This window comes from Lycorma delicatula, chromosome 1 (assembly GCF_047948215.1).
Source record: "Lycorma delicatula isolate Av1 chromosome 1, ASM4794821v1, whole genome shotgun sequence".
In the NCBI taxonomy this organism is placed as follows: Eukaryota; Metazoa; Arthropoda; class Insecta; order Hemiptera; family Fulgoridae; genus Lycorma; species Lycorma delicatula.
In genome coordinates, this window is record NC_134455.1 from 226,721,698 (window position 1) to 226,745,006 (window position 23,309).

Sequence of the window (23,309 nt, forward strand, 5' to 3'; positions counted from 1 at the left end):
TTTTCATAGGTGTTACTTCATAATCCTGCTGAGATACCTAGAGTGGGAGAAAGATATTTCAGAGTACCACTAAATCAAGTAGTTCAGCTAGCTGTTAAGCCTGATATAATGACAGCAAGTAAAACATTATCTGGTTACTCTCCTTATGAACGACAATGTTTTTTTCAACATGAAAAACAACTGAAATATTTCAAAGTGTACACCCAACGTAATTGTGAACTTGAGTGTTTAACTCATTTCACTTTGAAGGAATGTGGATGTGTTTCCTATTATATGCCTCGTAAGTTACAAATGATTTCAATATACTTATTAGTCATCCACTTTTCATTAGGGATCAAAAGAGAAAAAATAAAAACTGCTAAACAAAAATAATTAGGTAAATAGTAGACCTGATGGTTCTGCAACACCTGGAACATCTCAGGAAGTAGCTTCTTGAAAATTTTAAGGGCATGAAGTAAGGTAAAATGACAATGCTAAGACAAAGGCTCATTCAATTTTCAACTAGGCCATTGCAAAATAAGGCTGAAAACTTCCTTAGTTCACAAAAGTTGAGAACACTGGACTCAATTCATTAAATGCCAACAGTATTCAATAAAAAGATTGGGTTTTTGCTCATAGAAACAAAATAACGCTAATGTAATTGGAGTTCTCTTATTAATTATTAGAACTAACTCATTACATACAATTTCTGTGACTATTATTGTACCTAATTTTCACTTCCTTATGAATTTCAGGATATTACATTCTGAAGTGTTTCAAGAGATTTGGTAGAAAACTAATTACCATAACAAAGGACAAACACCCCAAACTATCTTTTAGATAGTTTTTCGATGAAACTACAAAAAATTGGAAAAAACTTTGTTGAAAAATATCCAAACTGTACTAAAATAAGTAATGTAGGCAGCAAACAGAATTGTATTTAAACAGAAGGCTGCTGTTAGGTAAAGAAGGAGAGACAACATGTGGCAAGAGTATACTGATGAATACATAAGGACAAATCTAATGAAGGATAGAGGAAGAATAAATGCTGATGATAATTTAAGAAGTATCCTATATTATGATTTCAGATTCATGTCTATGATTTCTTACTGATATCTACCTATGATTTCAATCAAATGTATATTGCTGTTTTAGACTCTATTACCTTTATTTCTTAAATGTTTTTGTACGTTTCTATCTCCATGGCCTTTTTTATTTTTATATTATTTGTGTTATTCATTTCTAACATATATATTCATATTCAAATTTCTAACATCTTTCCTATCTAACGTCTTATCTCTCGCCTTAATTATTTTTTTGTTTTTTTATTTTCTCTAATTTATTAACGTTTTCATTATGCAACTTTTTTCTTTTGTTTTGGTTAAAATTTAATTTCATATCATTATTTTTTAATTGTATGAATCTCATATTTTTGTTTATGTTTACTTCTTTGAATTTTTAACTATATCACAACTAAATCAGTATAAATGTCTGCAACTGGATGTGTTTTAGAGTCCATAATTTAGTTTAAAAAATTCTACTTAACAATTAATGCTGTATAGTAGTGTATAAAATATCATTTTTTGCACAAAGTCAGTCATGTGATAACATCCTGAAAGAAATACAGCTAAAGCTTGAAGAGTTATGAATATACACATAATTTTATATCCAATTGCACCTTGAATTCAGAAAAATGTAATGGTATATATAATGACAGTTCTAGCACAAAATCAAGGACATGTGATGACATAATGAGAGCACATCAGTGATATTAATTGTTATGTTAGTCTGTTGTTCCATTAACAGTAATATCTTCTTTGTAAGTCATATTTTACTGGATATAAGATAGTGACTATTATGGTGAAGAAAATGAAAAAAAAATAAAATGATGAATGAACTTAAAGTTGGAAGTGGCAAAGCTGCAAGTATAGAAAAAAACGCGCAAAGATGGCGGCTTATATGTATATGACCAAGCTCGATGAAACGTTGTGTAAGCTCTTAGCCTAAACGCTAAAGAAAATCAAATAGCCATTCAAAACTAAAAAAAGAATTCAAATGAAAGAAGTTCTCCAGTAAATCTCACAAAAGATAGGTTTCAATGACAGTGATGAAGAGAGCAGTGGCAAGGGCAGCCGTAAAAGGAGTAAGCAATATGAGACAATCATTATGAGTGATGGGGTGAAGGAAAAGAGGATGTGGGTTATTGTCTCTGTATGAAAAAACATCAAATAATTCAATTTGAAAAGAGTTATTCAATAACTGAAGTATGGAATAACAAACAATTTGGTTGGTACTGAAAACTAATTATGCAAAATGAAATAGTAAATTAAAATTTAGATGATGAAACCAATGATGTGTGATGGTGGTTGACAAGATCAGTAAACCTCAGTTAGTATATAATATGTTGTTGCACTTAAAACAAACCTAGTTCCTGCAAAAAAAAAATGAATCATGTGTTTGGAATCAAGAAGATGGACAGTCAATGACACATGGGAGAAAGACCAATCACTTTCAACAAAGATAGTGTTTAGATACACAATAAAAATTTTCATTTCTCACCAGGAGTCATGCAGCTGTGATCTACAAACATCCAAACTTAAAACCAATAGATAAATTTTACAAATGTGATATGAAGACCTACCATGCTGTATTCAAGGCGCCAGACTACCACATATTACCATCAGAACTGACAAAAAGTAGTAAATCCTACAATCATTACCATTATATCTGTGGGATGTTCAGGGCAAAGACACCGGTTCAACTTTTAATTCAAACTTACTCATTCGCTAGTACACTTGCTGCAAGCAAGACTACAGTTACTGTTACAGCCATACATAAATCCTATGGTCACCACTTTGGAAGTTGCGTGACCATATGATATAACACAACTAGACTTTCAGTAGCATCCTCCATATAGTGCAGTGCAACATTAAAATGATCCCAACCTGGTAGGCATATCCATCATCTTACCAAAAAATCACGCCAAATTAATTTTCCTGTTGCAAAATGTTGCTGTGGTTGTAGTGTGTCTCATCAAGATTAAACGCCATCATATGTTGACACTAGTAAATGAACTGAAAGATTCAGACACATGTGTCTGAATCTCATTCATGTGTGTTTCCTGCTCAGCCTACTGCAACTGATGTTGTTATCTAACATTTGAATCTCAGATCCTGCAGCCGGAGTCGAAGTTCACGCCTGTTGGAAACTTCAGGGAAAACAGATTAACCATTCCCAGTGCTGTGGGATGGAAAACCAATGCTATCACAATGCTTTGAATCCTTACCACCAACAGGTAGCCCGTTTACCTGTAGTACTGAATAGATGAGTACACTTCACTGTGATTCAGTCTGGTTAAAAGACCTTGCACTCGAATTGGATGGAAGAAAACTTTGGTCTAAGAAAACAGCAAAAGATCGGCATATAAAATGTAGATGTTGGAAACTAAAAGAAAGTTTTTCAAAGTGGCAAAAACTCTACGATCACATGGGGATTACAATGTGCTATTCCATGTTTGATAGATGATGACACATGACCTTTACTATGCTACAATTGATCAGACACTTCTGAATGACCTTGAAAGGGAGTCGTATTAGCAGTAATGGTGATCAAGGAGGTAAAATCTGTATTAACATCAATTTCTAATATGTATATCAACTTACATTTAAAGTCCCACCTCTAGTTGATTGCAAAAATAACCAGGAAAATCAACACACAATACAATCAAATTAAACTCAAGCCAAGATTAACTGCACGACCATTTTGTATGATGTCACATATTCTTGTCTTTAAGCTAGAACTACATTTTATATATTATTGTCTATCACATTATCCCTAAGATTCCATAAATTCATTCAATTGTAGGCTATATTTTATAATTTTCAAAACCTATATTTCCAATTATTGGTTTATATTTGGTAAAAGGTTCTGCCATTAAGTTTATAAGCCAATCCCTGGCTATTCTTTTTTCTTTTCCTTACCCTTCTCTCTCCAATTATTATAAGAGTTTCATTATTTTTCAATTTTAACTAAATTATTTATTTCTTTATATATATTGTTTAATTCATCTTTTGCTTATTAGTTTGGTATAATAAATCTGAAATATTGCTATTCGTATAGATTTTTAAATCTCCCTGAATATAATAATCCTCTCACTGTACACTAGAACACATATTCTTTGCCCTGCCTTCTTACTGCTTTATCCTTTCTATGTTGTAGATAGTACCTACAACATAGATGCTAGCATTTAAAACGTAAGCTATCTAGTTCTCAAAAGCTTACAAGCTTCCCCACCAACTATAAGGGCTCCTAATTTTAAGAATAAGTAATTTACTTCATTTTGTGCATTAAATAAAACATTTTGTGTTAAATATAAAGAGTAAATGTATAACTGATAATAAAAAGTTCCTGAAACATTTTTTTAAATTTGTAATATTACTCCCCCTCTTCAAATTTAATATCAACATATCTTTCATAAATGAAATATTTTCTAGTTGCTGTAGAATTGTTAAATCTTCTTGAGCATACTAATTCTCTCATTGGATTGCACTTATGCAGATTTTCTTCATTCTGCCTTACTGTTGAACACCAGCAGGAATAATTCATTAGTTTGGTCTTTTCATAAATACCCACTCAGTATAATAGCTGGTTTAATCTTTCTTTATACCTCTCCATCAAAAAGGTTCTGTATTTATTTTATAAAAAATGTAACCTGATTTTATCACTATCATAATTTTTAATTATTTGAAAATAGCAGCAAAAGACTTTTAAATTTTCTTGAAAAACATAATACAACAATAGATAGATTCAGGAAAAATTTGTCTTTTGTCACAACTACTTACAAATTCTTAATAAATATTTTAGAAAAGCTAAAAAAAAAAAATGTCCTTGTACATTTCTTTTGTGATGTTGGTAAAGAATTTAATTTAGTTTCTTTCTTCTCACCTACAAAAAATCTTTTTGTTTTAACAAAATTATTATATTATGATGATAAGATGCAATTTGCTAAGCCATTTAGTAACAAGAATATAACTTTTGAAATGAGACAAACACCACTGTAAGTTCACTATATTACATAGTATATTTTCTGTTTTTCACAATATAAAATTTCAGATTATCTTAATTTATAATTGACCAGATGGTGTGAAGAAGTCATACCTAAGGCTTTTTTTCTAGAAATTCCAATTTGAATACTCCAAACAAGTCTTTCCATATTGTACTCCCTTGCTAAAGCTTCAAGATTCTTTGTTAAATTAATCATCTACTAAATCTATGCTGTTTTGGTTTTAAAATTAAACAGTAAAGTTTCATATTTTTTATACTAGATAAAGGTTATGCTAGTAAATAGTCATAACAATAAAATTGTGTTTTCATTATGTTCTGAACTCGAAGATACAAAATATTTATAATAAAGAGGACTAGACAAAACCAGCCTCATATAGTAATGGCATCAATAAGTAATCAAGAAAATCATGATTTAACATTCATGACAAAAATTTTACCTTAGGCACAACCCAAAATGCAAAGCTTTAAGTTTTTTTTTTATGGTTTCATTTGTCTTCTGTGTCTCAACAGGCTAGATATCAAGTAGGCAACTCTTAGTTTTAATTCAACTCTTAGTGTAAATTATTTCTAGATACAACATTTTTATGTAGTGCGTTTATCAAGTTGTTTACACAAGTATTTGGTATACTTGTGTTTGTGACATATTCTTTTATTTTCAGGTTCTAATGATACTCGTATTTGTGGGGCTGAGAAGAAATCTTGTGTTGAGACTGTTATTGGTAAGTGTATTTATTTTCCTTTTGTATACTTTGTACAGATTTGAAGGTTTGTAGTTAACCGACAATCTTCACCAGGTACACCATTCCTTCTTAATCAATTTAAATTTTCAAATCTCTTGGTCAAATCTGGCTCAACTTGCTTTATTCACAACTTCTCAACATTACTTATTGTCATCACAAAAAAACAATAGCAATTTTTTTTAAATTAATTTTGTTTATGTATATAACTGTCACAATTAGCACCTCTCAAGACTCTTAAACTTTACCAAATCAGTTATTTGAAAATTATGATTTGTAATTTTTTATGTTCTTATGTATTGTGTAATTTATTTGATTTTGTATATTTTTTTGTTTATTTCTTCATTAACAGAAAAAATGGTGGAGAATGAAATAACATCTCTAAATAGTAAAAATGAAAAGTTAACATCAAGCTGCAATTGTTTAACTAGCTGCTCATCCATACAGTATGACGCTGAAACGTCTCAAGCTGATTTCAGATGGCAAAAACTGATGATGGCATACAAATCAAACACATCAAACCTAGATTTGGAAGGGTAAATATAGAAATTACATGATAATCACAATGTTATTTTTAGATAAATAATATTACAATTACTAGCAGATAAATTACTAGTAACCTGTAACAAAAGTTTGTAATTTGTTTAAAAAAATAAACAATAAATTTAGTTATTAAAAAAAAAAAACAATTTAAATTAATTAGTTATTATGTTACATATTTTTTTTTTTTTGTCTGTATTAAACTTCTAATTATTATGAGTATCTTCATTTACCACTGATAATACTGCTAGAACTATCGGCTGTGATGAAGAATTTTAATAATTGCTTATGGACAAAGGCAATAACATGTAATATTTGTTTTAAGAAAACAGCTGAATTAAAAATTGCCTAGAAAACATTTTCTTAGGTTATTCAAAGTGAGTTGATTCATGTTTGATCATTAAAATAATCATTAGAATAAGATTTAATCAGTATCAACCATTGATTTATATTTCTTTTTACTTTATTTCTGAAAACTTAATATCCTTCTGTCTTATTCTCTTCTAACCATTTTATTTTTATTTTGTTTTTGAGCTAGAGAAATGAAACATTTAACACACTAAATCTGGCAAAAGTGCTTTTTAATTTCCATATTCTGCCCAATTTGATCTTCATTTACTCTGCAATAAATCTTTACCAAGTCAAACCTTATTGTATTTCTAGGTTGTTCAGTGAATAGCTCTAAACTCTTGTACATACTGATTTATTTCGCTTATGCTTTCATCTTGATGTTGATTATGTGTTTGGGGGTAAATGGTACAAATTATTGTACATCATTTCGATTACTACTGCTCCTAATTATTCCCAGCACAATTTTCATCTTAAAGATCTTCATAACTTTTGGCAAAAAAGCTTAAATTAAACTACAACCTGCTGTGAGAGATATATTGTCAATAAATATTTAACACTTCTAATTCAGTAATATTAATATTTCTTATGAAAGCATATATAGAATAATATTGAAAGGAAGTTTTTAATTATATGTGGAAAAAGGCAAATGGTCAAATAACCATGTATGAAGTGATGAGAACTAAATAATAATAGAAAACAGGAATGTTATAGTTTGAGAAAAAAGAAAGGGAAATATCTGTGGATGTATTCACAGAAATAAAAGAGGTTAACGAAAAACATTATTCTGCATAAAATATTAACAATAAAAGAGCCAGAAACAATAATTGAACACCCCTTTTAAAAGTCATTAATAAAGATGGTACACAGTGACACAAAAAAAATGGAGATTGGTATTAAGTATTATGATAGGTAATTTGAGATGCAAGCATCTAAAAATTTAATTATGAACTATTAAATATATTCAGGAGTAGATGAAGAAGTGATCATTATTTAATTATGATAAAATATTGATCAAAAATTTAAGAAATTAAGAAAAGAAGTGGGGCTAAAGCAGATTTAAAAGGGCAGGAAGGGCCTACACTTCCCATGTTAAATTAAGCAAATTTTGGTACATTTTTATCAGAAACCATTAAAGCTATGAAGCTGAAATTTTTCCAAGCCTTCACATGTACAATTATGAGCAACTGGTAGCAAAATCAATAAAATGTATTGCAAATTTCTGTTCATGGAATTTTTTTTGGAAAAGTACTTAAAAAATCTTTTTTTTTCAATTTTTATCAGTTACAGAACCTGTCATACCAAAGCTGAAGAATATTGTAATACACCATGAAATTTCAGCCCTCTGTCTATAATAGTTTTGGAGAAAAGTGTACCTTTGTCTAAAAAACTTGATTTTTCAAAAAAATGAGCAATGAAGTTCACAAAATGCATTTTAAGAGTAACTTATATACTTATCTTCTACTTCTTTTCTTCTCAATCTTCTGCTGTCCTAGCTTCTTTGGTCATATTTTGGGCTGCTTTGTCTGATTTCTCAAATGCACTCTGTCAATTTCTTGTAGCACATGAACTGACTTTCTACACAATTAAAGGTCCAATCTTTTATAAATACCTAATTTAGATCTGAAAGAAAGCATTGAATCATACACACCTAATTTTAGAGTATTCAGTCTCACAAAAACATTTTTTGGTATTTTTTGACCACATCACACTGTTAAAACTTTAATTCATATTTTGTTTATTTCCATGTAAGAATTTTTTCAGAAGTGCAGGTTTTTATTTACAACTTTCTGAGTGGCTAGTTTCATCGATTTTTTAGCACAGTCTTGTACTGCCTCAGCTAATATCTTATTACATATTTCAAACTTTTGAAGAGGTGAGGACAAATCAATCAGTGCGCAAAAAACATTCGCTGCACTCAAATATTTTTCAGTAGCCCTCATTGCACAAACAATTTTAAATTTATATCATACTTTTTTGTGTTACATAAAGTAGAATTGTAAAATTCTATAGATACAAAACAAACATCACACTTCAATACAGTTTTCACTGCCAATCCTTGCTTGCCTTCATCCAAAGTACATAGTTCAATACAACCTTCATTATTGTAAAACTTACATTCAACAAATTTTTGGATCATATCATTTGATAAACTTGCATAAAATATGCAATTTCCTGTATCTGAGGTTCCATAGTTATCATATTTGATAAAAGAAAGTTTTTTTTAGAAAAACTGGTGGCAAAATCCAGTTTGCCGGATTGGTTAGGTTAGCAAGTGTGAATGTAGGCATAGAAACAAAATTTTTATGTATATTACCATGAAAATTAATTTTTATTTGATGATACTTTTGCACTAGATATTTTGTTAGAACAATCACTGTAAAATTAAAAATTTTAACTAAAACGACACTCACGAAATAAATTGGCACTGACGACAAACTCACCATTGTAAATTACATTTCTGTTCACAAAAAATGACAGTAACATAACCTACAGGCCTGCCTTTTTTTTTTTTTAACCTCCGGGACCACCATTAGGTGTTACTTCAGAGAGTGACATGAATGACACTTTTTGTAGCATGTGAAAATGCCATGCCTAACCGGGATTTGAATCCGGGATCTCCGGATGAAAGGCCGAGACGCTTCCACTTGTGCCACGGAGGTCGGAACGGAGCAGAACGCAAGAAATGGTGGAAGTTTCAATATTTCTCCCCACAGATCACAGAGCCTGGACAATGTTCCTTGCTGCTGTATCTTTCTGTTATCGTGGGGGGGGGTATGGTTTATTTAGTGGCGATCATAAATTTTAAGTTTTATTTATGGACGGATTTGGTGATTTGCGTTCCTATCCGTATGGACCACCGTGAAAATTATTTACTGGGTCTAACCGTGGGACACTAAGCTTTTGAGCCTAGTGCTCCCGGTGTTATTCCCCTTCAGTCAGTCCACTGAAGTCCTTTTGGTACTAGCACTTTGTGGGCTAGCAGGAATACTCCTATCGGAGCCCTAGTTATTTAGAGGAAGCAATGCGCCCCTTTCTTCGGAGGGAGTCGCATGAGCTACCTGAAGTAAATTGTAGGTTTTAAGGATGGTGGGTAGGTAGAAAGGAAGATTGTAGATCTTCTTCTACTTTTGTGGCTGCCTTTCGTGCTGCTTTTCTGCTGAGCTCTTCTACCTGACTCCAGTCCGTAGCAGTGAGTCGCATTGTGGGTCTTCTTTCTTCTTTTTATTCTTCTGTTGACTTCTTCTTTCTTCTTTGATCTGCACTTTTCGAGAGTTGGCAGTAATCGAAATACACGCCACTAACCGTAATAAAGTCCCGTGGCCCTGAAGGGCGGAACGGGAGAAAGTGCAGGTTTCTTCTTTCTTCAATGTGCGGTTTCGGCTGGTGACTGCTTGGCTAGTTCCCTCTGCATGCTCTTCTTTCTTGAAAAGTAATAGGAAGTGGGGAACTTACAATAGAGTTTGATTTCGCGTTCGCGGTTTGGGAACGGCGATCGCCTTGATGTTTGAAGTAGTAAGAAGTAGAGCAGTTACATAAACATAATTAACAAATCATCCAGACCCACGTGTGTCTGGGAAGAGGTTGAGGGGACCGCGTGGCGCAGTCAATTGCCTGTGTTGTGTTCGCTGTGTGGCTGTGAAATCTGGAGCAAAAGAAACAGAAACATACAACAAAAAAAACGTACGGTTTATCGCCTCTTCATGGGTCGATTTGGAGTGTTGTACAGATTTATTTTTTAATTTCTGTCAAAATTTAATTTAATTATGAATACGTTCGTTTGCAGGGCCGAAGTTTTAGCGCGGTTTCCAGATAGGTTACGCGATGTAGGGGCTCCTAAGCCTGTTTGTCATTTTTCGACCACCGTACCGCCTCTTGATGGTGGTTCGTCTAACACGGCATGAAGCCGTTTTCTTACACTGTGTGGTTTAGGGTCCTCTCGGCAGATGTTCCGAAAATGGTCGTGTTCGGACATGGCCGCTCTCCCGAACAGTCGGCGCGCCTGCGCCACCCCCACCGCGGATACGGTTAGTAGTCCCGCATCGTTGCGAAGAGTAGCGTTTCTGCCGAACCACGCTGCTCCAAATATCGTCCGTATCGCTATGTTTTGGACGGCTTCTAATTTATTTTGACGCGTGGAGTTCAACAATGTTTCCCATACCGGGTAAGCATCGGCAGGATGTACAGGCGAAAAATGAGCAGTTTAGTCGCTAGAGGATATGGGCTGGCACTGTTCAGTACTGGGCATAGTTAAGCCCTGACAGCCTTTATCGTTTGGGTCACATATTTAACATGTTCCCCTAAGGTAAACCGTTTATCCAGGACTACTCCCAGGAACTGGACTGTTTTCCCAAAGGGAATTTTCTCTCTTGAGATTCCCAGCTGCCTTGCTGGAGTACGTGTTTTATATGTGAACATCACGGCCACTGATTTTTCACCGTTGACCCTGGTTTTTCCATTTCGAGCAACGTCTCAGCAAGATCTAATGCCCTCTGGAGTCTCTTGACTGCATAATCTACATTTCTGGATTCATAATAATATGCCATCGTTGATGTAGGCCTTGTACAAGAACGGCGAAAGCACTGCTCCTTGGGGGACTCCAGCGGCAATGTCTCTGGTGGAGGAAATTGTTCTTCTTACGCGTACAACAAATCATCGGTCTAAGACCGTATCAGTTTGCATAGCGACAGGGAGTCGTCGAATGCGCGAGATTATATAGCAAGCCAATATGTCAAACTTTGTCAAAGGCTTTAGTTACATCTAGAAATACGGCTTCAGTTACCCTTTTTTATTCACGTCTCCGGCAAGACTGTCGATTATTTTAATCAGTTATTGGTCGTCAAGTGGCGACTCAATAACCAGTTATATGGTCGTTTATATATAGTTTATATAGTTATATGGTCGTTGACCATGTAACTGGTTTTAACCAGTTATAACTGGTTCATAACCAGTTAACTGGTTTTAACCAGTTATATGGTCGTCAAGTGGCCCTCCCTGAACCCAAATTGCTCAGGCCGCACATCCCCCCCCCCCATGTATCGCCTAAGTCTCTCCAGGAAAATCCTTTTGAATAGTTTAACAACACTGGTAATAAGGAGATTGGCCTGTAATTATGGGGAAAAAGCAAACTTTTCCCAGGTTTGGGTAGACATACCACCTTTGCTGTTTTCCAACAATTCAGAAAATATTCATTGTACAAAATTGACATGAATATTACCATTATGGTCGCTGTAAGCAAGTGGAACGTTCCAGAATGCGTTGGCACCTATCCCATCGATACTCAGAGCCTTGTCAGGGCTTGTGACTTTGGTTACTGTGGAAACTTCCGCCTCAATGACCTGGTCTATTTCTAGTGAGGCATCCTCCACCTGTGCGAAATAATCTACAAGGAAGGACTCAACCTTGGTTGTGTGGTCGTTGTTCAGGGCAGAGGGGAGGTTTGGAGTAAATTGTTTCTCCAGGGTGTCCTCAAAAACCTCCACCCTGTCTACTTACGAATATGCCAGGTGGCCTTGTTGCTCCACAACCAGGTGGCGAGGCTTCTTTCCTTCTCTTAGTCTTTTGTTTAACCTGAACATTGAGAAGTTGTCATCTGAAATCGTGACAAGGTATTCGTTCCACAAATCCTCTCGATGTTTTCCCAGCAGCTGTTTCATCCTGTCTGTTTGGATATAAAAAGCCCTTTTGTCATCAGGGGACAGGATGATTCGATATCTCCTCCTCAGTTGGCGCTTCTGTGTAATGGCGTCTGAGATGTGAGGTGGGAGATTATTAAGGATAGGCTGGTGGTCTTCTCCATAGAGCTGTTTGACAGAGCCTCAGTCATTTACGACATAACGCGTTTGACCGTGGAGTTGATTTCCTACACTGTGGTCAGGAGTTTTAAAGAGTATATAATTTTTATACAATTAAGTTTTAAAGAGTATAAAATTTTTATTTTCATTTCAAGTAGTACTCAGAACTACTATAATAAAAACTTGGATCAACCAAACTCATCTTTATAACTTAGCTAACTCATCAAGAAGTAACTAGAATTTTTATTAATATTTTTAAGGAAAAGTAATTTATAGTGCTAAAATGGTAAAAACTAAAATACTGCATGAACATTTATCACAAAAGATGACAGATGGTCATCTGTCTTGAAAGAATCTTGAATAAGGCATAAGGAATAATCATCTTCTTTGCCAAATTATACATCCATAACAATTTTTTTTTTCTCATGGTAGAGCTGTAGAATACATTGTATTATTTGGCTAATGTTGATTTTGCTGAATTTCTTTCTTGAATCTTTTTATTGGTTCCCGGATTTTATCAATTAATGTTTCTCAAGATTTAGTTTAAATGTGCATGATAAAATTCTTTCATGTTATCCTTGTGTTGATAAAAAACCAAAAAACTAAATTGCCATACCCATAAAAGATGATTCTCAGATTCTAAAAAAATGTAGGTCTTTAAAAGTTAAATGAAAAACAAACTCCAAGACTAATATTATTGTCACTATCAGAGAACTGTGGACTTATATTATAATGAGTATTTTAATTAAAGAATAATTTTCATAAATGAATATTATGTAATCAGAGTTAAAAATAATATTTTTTGAGGTGAAAAATATTAATATCTTGGAAGTAATAAGTTCACACCCTTTTCTTTTAACTCTTTTAAATTTCTTATTTTGAACTGAGGTTCAGAAAAGAGTTCCATTGATGGAATAAAGTAGAAATTAAAATTATGCATCGTTATACACATAGACCAAGTTATACCAATTTGTGAAGTTAGCAGCTTTGACATTACCATTGATTTCTGCATATAGTCAAATAAGAAAAGGAAACAATTTAAAGTACTTATTCTAAAACTTCCTCAACTCAATTATAATGTATAAGAGATATTCTAAAACTAACGTCTACTTAACCAGTAGAAATGATATTACTTAAGTGATATTGCTTAAGTAATATTAAATGATATATTTAAGTTACATGCATATTTATATTATTTCAACAGCAGTTGCACCCACATTCACATGTTTATGTGCCAAGACACTAACTTCACATACCCATTGAATAAACCCTACTTTCAAGACACCTAGTAAGTATCGATGTCGTTGTTCAGAATTTAGGAAATTTGAATAACTTAAAATATTTATGATTGGAAAGCTATTTTTTTTTCATTCCAGTTTGAATTTGGCAAAGATTATTATTTATTACAAGGAAAGTCAATTCGTAACTAGTTATCGCAGTGAACTCTATGGTTATGCAGATTTTCTTGGTAAGTGTTCATTTTTCATCCTAAAGTTATAAACATATAGATATTTTTTATTCTATAAAAATATTATTCTGTTTTCTTACAGTAATTATAATAATTATCTATTGACGACAAGCTACATTTTTATTTTATATTAATTAATAGATATAACTGAAAAGTATAAAAGTTTGTTTTTCTATGAAAATGTATTAACATGTTGTGCACTGTGGACTACCATCATTATCCTTTTTATACGCATATTATATTTGTTTTTGTTCACTTGCCGTCACTTTTATAAGGTTGGCACTTACTTTCAGTCACTGAGTAAGGTTTTATTTACACATAGAATTTTACAATTTTGCTATGTTTTTTAAACAAATGTTTAGTCAATTTTTTTTTCATTTTTTGTGCATTTTTAATTTTAAATGTGTTTTTTAAGTGTAGAGAAAACTACTCAAGAATATTTTAATTTAATCTAATTTCAAGACACGACAAGATTTAAATAGAAGTTAACTTATCAGGTAAGTCAATTATTATAATTCATTTTATTGACAGTGTGTAGTATTACTCTCCTCATTATTTCTGTATTATTTTCTGATATAATTACTTGCTTTTAATTAGTTTTGCCATAATTTTATATTTAAAAATCAAACTATATTGCTACACTATTTTACTCTTGATTTTTTTTGTACTGTATTACCTCTTTTTTCTTTTGAAATGCTACAATTTTTCAATTTGTTTTAACTATTGTCATTTTTCAAATAAAAAAACACTGTTCATTACTTTTAAATTCAATGAATTTGTTGATGTATAATTAGTATTATTTGTGTAAATATATTCATATATATATAGTTTAGAAAATTGAAATCCAAACCTTTGTTTGCTTTTATGCTTACTGAGAGTAAAAACAAAAACTTATATTACCATATAATATGAAAAATAATACTTTTCAATGGTTATTACTTTTATAAATAATTATTTTTATTTTTTTAGGATACGCCATGTATGAGGAGAGTTAAAGAGATTGAATTCCAAACTGCAAAGTCCACTGACATCAGGAGATACAACTTCAACCTCAACGACTAAAAAAGGAGATTGGATAGAGAGAAATATAGCTTGAAGCACTAAAGCACTACGAGCTCTTCAAGAAATTGACAATAATATTTTCTCTGTCATTGGATGAATGGTGATGGTGATGAAAGGTGATGATGATGATGAGGAAGCTCTTGAAGACCTGCAACAACCTCTTTCAGGTAACACTAGCACACCCACCAGAAGGACAGAGGAGGGTAACCCAAAAAAATGTTGGGTATGTGCATGCAAAAAGATCCGTAAAGACATGATGTATCACTACCCAGTTTGTCATGTGTTATCAGCCCTGTATCCGTTAGGTTAATAATAAATGTTTTGAAGAATATCACAAAACTACGCTATAAACATTATACCTGTTTTCTGCCTTCTTTCTTTTCAATATGTAACCATAAAATTAAATTTTATTTGTATTTACACTTTTTTATAATGTTATTTTTTATATACCTTATTATTATATTATATATTAAACTGATATATATATCAGTTTTGATATTGTTATTTTTAAACTTTTTCAAAACATTTTTTTTTATAAATATAATGTACATTTGTATGTGCTTTTGTATTATGTGAATAATAAATAATTCTAATGGAACTATTTCTGTCATTTACTTTTAAAGAAATATTATTGTTGATTGTTTTTAATGAATAATTACGTTCATTAATTTAAAAATTTTTTCATTAAAAATTTACAGTTTTTGTATATTGTGTTTTACAAATAGACAAATATCCAGAATAAAACTTTTTAATAGTATTACGGAAGTATTTTTAAAAAACATAAATTAAAGAAAATATATACCAAACTCTTCATTGTTAATTATTGCTAACCCTTTATTTAAATACAAACATATCACGCTTATTTACATAACATATGTAACAGAAAAATCAATAATTTTATCTAAAAAAAAGACGTCAAAAAAAAAATGAAATACATATATTGAGCACTTTAAGGCTGATGGCATTTGCACATTGAATAACTTGTGGGTGAAATCAATAAATAGTCTAATTTTTTATATAAACATCAATATAGTTAGTCATAACAACATAGAAATATCACAAAATAATGGTAGAAAGGGACCATGTTAACAATGTGTTAATATGGACTACGATAATCATCCATCATCAATGGCTAAGTTACAAATACCAGTGACTACAGATGACCATCGTAGTCCATTATTTTGAAATAAAAAAAAATAAAAATAGAAAAAATTACAAACAACAATAAAAATGGGCTTTATTTAAATTTAGGTATCACTTTATTGAAAAAAAATTTAGTTAACTAATATAAATTTTATTTTTTTGGCAGCGTTGAAAGTGTTAACAAAAATTTATAACATTAGTTCCAAATAATTACCTACTATCTGTTAAACAAATGGTGGGTGGATTTTGTGTTTGTGATTACAACACATGTACTCAAAAAAATTTATCTAGTACACCTTCATATGCAGACATCAGCCATGAGGTTTATTTTGTTCTGCTCGTTTAGGATTTCAAACTTTTATTTTAGAATTAAAAATAGGCAAATGAACCAAACATAATATGAGTTCAAAGTGCAAAAAAATTTACTCTGAATTGACTTTTGAGTTTTAAAAATGTTGAATTTTATAAATTTATAAGCCTGCAGTTAGTATGATAAATATTTTCAATAAATTTATAATTTTGTTCACTTTCACCAAATGATTATTAAAATTGAAATAAACTTAAAAGATTATTAAAGAAATTTGTCTAATATTCAGTAGTAGTAATCAGTATATGATAATAAATTCCCCTATTAAATAAAAAATTACCAATTTTATTTTTGAATTCTCTAAAGATATTTCGTGTTGCAGCATACCAAAGAAGGGCTGATAATATTGCTTTCTAGGACAAATCTGATTCTGTACATCAAATGAGGATAATCTATACCTCAGGATGACTTGAGGCCCATTTGATGATAACTTTTTAGCACCACTGAGGATGAGCTTGTTCTTATTTTCATTGTTTTTAAGCAGATATTGAGATATTCCATTTAAGAATTAGCATGTTAACGAAAGTTTTTCTGAACTACTTTTAAAAATGGAAGATGGTAATCTTAATACAGAGCAAAAAATTACTATTCTGAAAAACCTGTGCTAGGTCTATAAAACATTTGAATTATTGACTGACAACATTGATTCAAAAGTAGAGAATTTAGGGACAAAACTGAAATAAAACCACCCAAAATGGTTTAGTTCATTGTTAGAATAGACATCAGCAACTGACATAATATAAAAATCTGCTGGTATGATGGGACCATTTGAGGTATAGTACTTCTTTCTCTTTATTATCTGTAATATACTAAAACTTCCAAACATGCCTTTCAAAAGTCAGCCTCATGCAATATCATTGATCCTTTTGCAGCAGAACTTGACTCCACAAATATTAAATAACATAACCACCTGGTACTGTAGGTGATAGGTTGCACAAAAAATTAGATATAGTAGCTCTATAATTATTTATTTACATTGGCTAAAATTAACTTAGTGTGGCTTTATAACTTTACTAATTATTTCCCTTTTTTACTATTTCCATATCCAAATAGTAAATAATTTGCTTTTCAATGACTGCGAAAATGTATTTCACCTCAAAATATGTGTAAATTGAGGTCTTTAATGAGATGACTGTTTTCTATAACATGCAAAATGATTAACAATAATTAATTTCTCAATTTTATACTACATTTTTAAACTGTAAAAGAGATGAAAAGCATTTTATCACAAAAGTATTTATCATTATGTAGGTTAAGCTGATGTTTTTATTTTAACTCAAAAATGTTTATTTGTTCTTAATTTCTAATTACTTCCTTGAATGAAGTAAAGGAAATATTGTGATCACGAAAAATTTTTGTTTTTACATTTCAACAGAAATATCCATTTTGACCATCCCTGAATTCCATTTTGACTAGTTTCGGCACAAAGTCTGTTCGTACGAATTTATCTTGCTCAAAAACGATTAGCCGTAGGGTGTTGAACATTTTTGATATAAGACTGTTGTAACATCTAGTTGTGCCCCTCCCCTTTTGATTGCAATCGACTGGACCAGAAGTGTCCAAAAAAGCCCAAAATCCAAAAAAATTTGGATTTTGGGCTTTTTCTTAACTGCAGTAATAAGCTCTAATTGAGAGCTTTTCAACAATTTATCATAGTGGTAATTATTTTCATTGGTTCCAGAGTTATAGCCATATAGAATTTTAATTAATGAAATATTTGGATCTTTTAAGGGGAAGGCACATCGGTTTGAATCCGACTTCATCTCCTTTTTTTTTTAAATGTATTGATTTATTAATAATTAATTTTTTTATTAATTTATTAATTAATAAGACGTTTTCTGGGAAAAAATCCAGATGTGGGTGAAGGATATGTATTTTCAAAGACATATTACATCCCATAGTTCTGTATGAAGTAAGAATTTGATTAACAATATCGTCATAGGTGGATTTTTGTTTGCAGAGCAAAGTTTTGCATTGTTTGCAAAACTTTGCCCTGGCTTAGCTTGGCTTCTTTAAATGAAGCCAAGCTGCATTTTCTACATTATTTAACATTGAGTTAAATACATCATCTTTGATCGACTCTCTTATTTAAGGACCAACAAATATTCCTTCTTTAATTTTTCCTTCACTTACATTCGGAAATTTTTGCTTGATGTAGAAAAATCCAGGATTATCCTTCTTCATTGCTTTTACAAAATTTTTTGTTAGTTTTAGCTTGATTTAGAGAGGGGGTAAAAATATTTTTTTGGGTTCCACTAAGGCTTCATGAATAATATTATTTCCATTTGGAGTTAAGTTGTCTTGTTTCTTCCACTCTTTGGTAACAAAATGTTTATCCTTAGCTCAGGTAACAAAATACAATATAGGAGCTTAAAATGCCAACTACACGTTGAAAAATGAAAAAAATCCTTTAATTACAATTTAAAAATTTTTCAAAAATGGAGGGTGATAGAAAGATTCTGAGTTCATATTTGTTTTCAGCATAAAAAGAACCAGATTAAAATCATGTATCGCATATTAGGAAACAAAAATTATGTTTATCAGTATTACCAACAGTTGACCTGCTTTGTTGACTGCTCATTGCCTCAAGCTCATCATTAAGTCTGTTAACCTGCAACTTCTTGAATAGCTTACTCAAATAATTGAGCAAGCTGATTGATCTAAAGGATGCTGAGTTGCTGTCTTGCCTCCCCTCCTTCCAAAGGACCGCAAGCCGGTTTGACTTCTAGGACTGTAGAATCCATTCCCAAGTGATGATATAGTTAAAATCAACAACCACTCTCCACAGAGCTATTTTTTACAAGCAATGTAGGAAGCAAACTCGTCCCTATTTAAATGAGGGACATCGCCTTGATTCAAGCAGGTGTATCTCACCCCGACCATTGCCTCATAGAGAGCGCGGCTGCGGCGGTCACTTCTCTGCTTACCTCCTTCTTAAACTGTCCAGGTAATACTCGAAAGCATCGAATGGACAGTACGGCGAAATAAAACAGCTAGACAACAGCGTCGTCTCTAGCCAGGCATAGCCTGAACCGTTGCCAAGGCGAATTACCGGTAGAACATTAGAGAATCGATTACAATGGTGCTGCTGGCAGCATCACAGACCCACTGACTCTCAGCAGCCAATGCTATATTTATATTTGGCTCACTGCACAATATGAAATCGGCCTTTTTCCGCCTTGTGATCTCGTGAACAAAATTGTTAACCCTGCTGCTCCTATTTGTATTTATTTGAATAAGCCTTATTCTTCTTTCTTGAAGCACTTTGCTGCTAGTTCTATGGCTGGTAACTTCACAGACCGCTGATTGTTGACCCTCTTACATTCAGATCTCTTGTGGCCGGCCTTGCCACAATTGAAGCAAAGGGCCGAGCAGTCCGGGCCTTTAAATTTGGAGGCAGATGTCCGAATTTCACCACCTAGAGCAGTTTGCTTCTTTCTTCTTTCTAGTGACAAAGCTCATCGACACAATACAGATCCTGCCCATGTCGTGGAGGTTGCGACCAGCATCCAAGGGCAATGTTGTAATCACTTTCTGAGAATTGCCGAAGGCCAGTCAAAGAGACGTTTTCCTTTCAGACTTCCCTCGGAATATCACGTCCATCCCAACAACTTTCTTCTTAATCATCTCCCGTAGGTCCTTACCGGCATTGCCTGCGCCTTTCACGCGGATTTTTATCTCTTCATTTCCTCTCTTACGAATTACAAAATTTTCTTTGTTTCCTTGTCAGGTATCTCTTCTCGGTCCGATTAAGGGAAGTCGGTGAAGAACTTCCCACTAGACTTCATGACCACATGGCTGGCCTTAGGTGGTAGGCAAAATAGGAAACTGCCTACGGCGGCAAAACCGCCTGAACTAGAGCGCAAAAAATATACACAACCCACAAAAATATATTTCGATTACTAGAATTTAGAAAATAATATTATTTACCATTTATTATTACAATATTAATATTATTGTATTAGTTTTGTTTATGGTTTTAAAAATATATTTAAATTATCTCTGAAAATAGTAGGCACTAGTTGTAGTTTGTGAGTTCGTCGTCGTTAGCTAGTTAAAAATGTAAAGTTTGTTTTTCAATAAAACAATTTCCTGTAAATCTGTGTTAGTATTATTGTCTTAATTCAATCATATGCCATTTTTCTGGTTAACATGGTTCTTTTATATTTCTGTGTTTTTTGAAAAATTTAAAGTTTTTCTGAAGCTTGGGGTGCAGCATTTTTCGGGTTTGCCTACAACAGCAAAAACGCTAGGGCTGGCCATCATAACCACTCCCTCAGAGTCATCTACTACAGCAAATGCTCCTGAATTTTTGGGTTTGTCGATACTTATCTCCTTGGCAATGATCACGAACATTGCCGTAATCGACTCGCGAAGTACTCAACAGTGTGTTAAACGTAGAGCCCGGTCTTGTTAGTTGGGACACTTACTCCTAATCTAGCCATGCACAATGAATCAAAGATTATGGTGACTTGCCTCTTTAGCTCATTGATGGATTGTGCAACAAAGACAACAAAGGTCTGATGCCTAACATCCACTGAATCCCCTGCAAGTAACCCAGCAATGGGCTTGTACACTAATCTGGCCCGATTTCACCAAAGTAGCCAAAGCCTGGGGATCCTGGTGAGGTTATGATGTAAGGTAAGAGGTTATCATAAAGGATATGAAACATTATGGAATTGTATATTAGAATGTAATAAAATTTATTGTACAATAATACAGTGTAAATTTCTAACTTTGATTTAATTCATTATTGTTCATTTATTTATTAAATGAATTTTTTTTTCTTTTTAGGTACCTGCGGTGGCCTTATGGGATTTTGTTGTGGATTTAGCATCTTGAGCTTGATTGAAATAATTTATTATGCTACTATACGACTGTATAACAATATTAAAAATAATAAATTATATGGGACTCCTAGCAAAGTAAAAGTCAAAGCTGCAGTGTAATATTCACTGTTCAACTTGTTTTTAAATATGCATTCATAACACTATTATAAATATACCTTCTATAAAAGTAAAATATTAGTACACATGTGGCATTCATACAGAATATAACTTTCCATATGAATTTTGCTCATACAAAAATACTAGGGCATCTGCTATTAATATGTCCTTGTCCATGAGGCCAGAACTGATAAAAATTCTAAATTTAAAAGTTTTGAAATAAACAGTTGGCCAAAAATTATAAAGAACATTTTTAAAAAACTTATGGTATTTCAAAATGTTTTCACTTATCTTGACCACACTTAGCGACCAATCACAAAATTAATACTGGCAATGAAATTCTGACTCTTTTGTTACAGACAATATCAATAGCAGCTATGGAGGTGATGTTTTGTTTACTGTTAAAATTATTATACTAATCTCATTATTTGTCTATCCATTTTATCCATTATTTACCAGTAGTACTAACTACTATGATTTTTTAAATTAAATTAAAACAGCTATGAATTTTCTAATTAGTGTACTAACACTAATGACCACCAGCCACATTTAAAGATCCCATTTACTTTTTTTTTTGTCTTCAGTCATTTGACTGGTTTGATGCAGCTCTCCAAGATTCCCTATCTAGTGCTAGTCGTTTCATTTCAGTATACCCTCTACATCCGACATCCCTAACAATTTGTTTTACATATTCCAAACATGGCCTGCCTACACAATTTTTTCCTTCTACCTGTCCTTCCAATATTAAAGCGACTATTCCAGGATGCCTTAGTATGTGGCCTATAAGTCTGTCTCTTCTTTTAACTATATTTTTCCAAATGCTTCTTTCTTCATCTATTTGCCGAAATACCTCTTCATTTGTCACTTTATCCACCCATCTGATTTTTAACATTCTGCTATAGCACCACATTTCAAAAGCGTCTAATCTTTTCTTCTCAGATACTCCGATTGTCCAAGTTTCACTTCCATATAAAGCGACACTCCGAACATACACTTTCAAAAAATCTTTTCCTGACATTTAAATTCATTTTTGATGTAAACAAATTATATTTGTTACTGAAGGCTTGTTTAGCTTGTGCTATTCGGCATTTTATATCGCTCCTGCTTCGTCCATCTTTAGTAATTCTACCTCCCAAATAACAAAATTCTTCTACCTCCATAATCTTTTCTCCTCCTATTTTCACATTCAGTGGTCCATCTTTGTTATTTCTACTACATTTCATTACTTTTGTTTTGTTCTTGTTTATTTTCATGCGATAGTTCTTGTGTAGGACTTCATCTATGCCGTTCATTGTTTCTTCTAAATCCTTTTTACTCTCGGCTAGAATTACTATATCATCAGCAAATCGTAGCATCTTTATCTTTTCACCTTGTACTGTTACTCTGAATCTAAATTGTTCTTTAACATCATTAACTGCTAGTTCCATGTAAAGATTAAAAAGTAACGGAGATAGGGAACATCCTTGTCGGACTCCCTTTCTTATTACGGCTTCTTTCTTATGTTCTTCAATTGTTACTGTTGCTGTTTGGTTCCTGTACATGTTAGCAATTGTTTTTCTATCTCTGTATTTGAACCCTAATTTTTTTAAAATGCTGAACATTTTATTCCAATCTACGTTATCGAATGCCTTTTCTAGGTCTATAAACGCCAAGTATGTTGGTTTGTTTTTCTTTAATCTTCCTTCTACTATTAATCTGAGGCCTAAAATTGCTTCCCTTGTCCCTATACTTTTCGAAACCAAATTGGTCTTCTCCTAACACTTCCTCCACTCTCCTCTCAATTCTTCTGTATAGAATTCTAGTTAAGATTTTTGATGCATGACTAGTTAAACTAATTGTTTTGTATTCTTCACATTTATC

The 23,309-nt window shown here is 32.4% G+C and overlaps 1 protein-coding gene across 1 annotated transcript in view; it reads left to right on the plus strand.

Annotated features, from left to right (window-relative positions):
* Positions 1-21,612, plus strand: part of LOC142317768 (pickpocket protein 28-like) — an 88,970-nt gene extending 67,358 nt beyond the window's left edge. Inside the window, exons 7-11 of the mRNA XM_075354318.1 lie at positions 10-280; positions 5,703-5,762; positions 6,133-6,316; positions 13,840-13,931; positions 21,298-21,612. Of these exons, the coding sequence (XP_075210433.1) occupies positions 10-280; positions 5,703-5,762; positions 6,133-6,316; positions 13,840-13,931; positions 21,298-21,452 (762 nt within the window). The 3' untranslated portion in view covers positions 21,453-21,612. The remainder of the gene's footprint in view (positions 1-9; positions 281-5,702; positions 5,763-6,132; positions 6,317-13,839; positions 13,932-21,297) is intronic.
* The last annotated feature ends 1,697 nt before the right edge of the window (positions 21,613-23,309 follow it).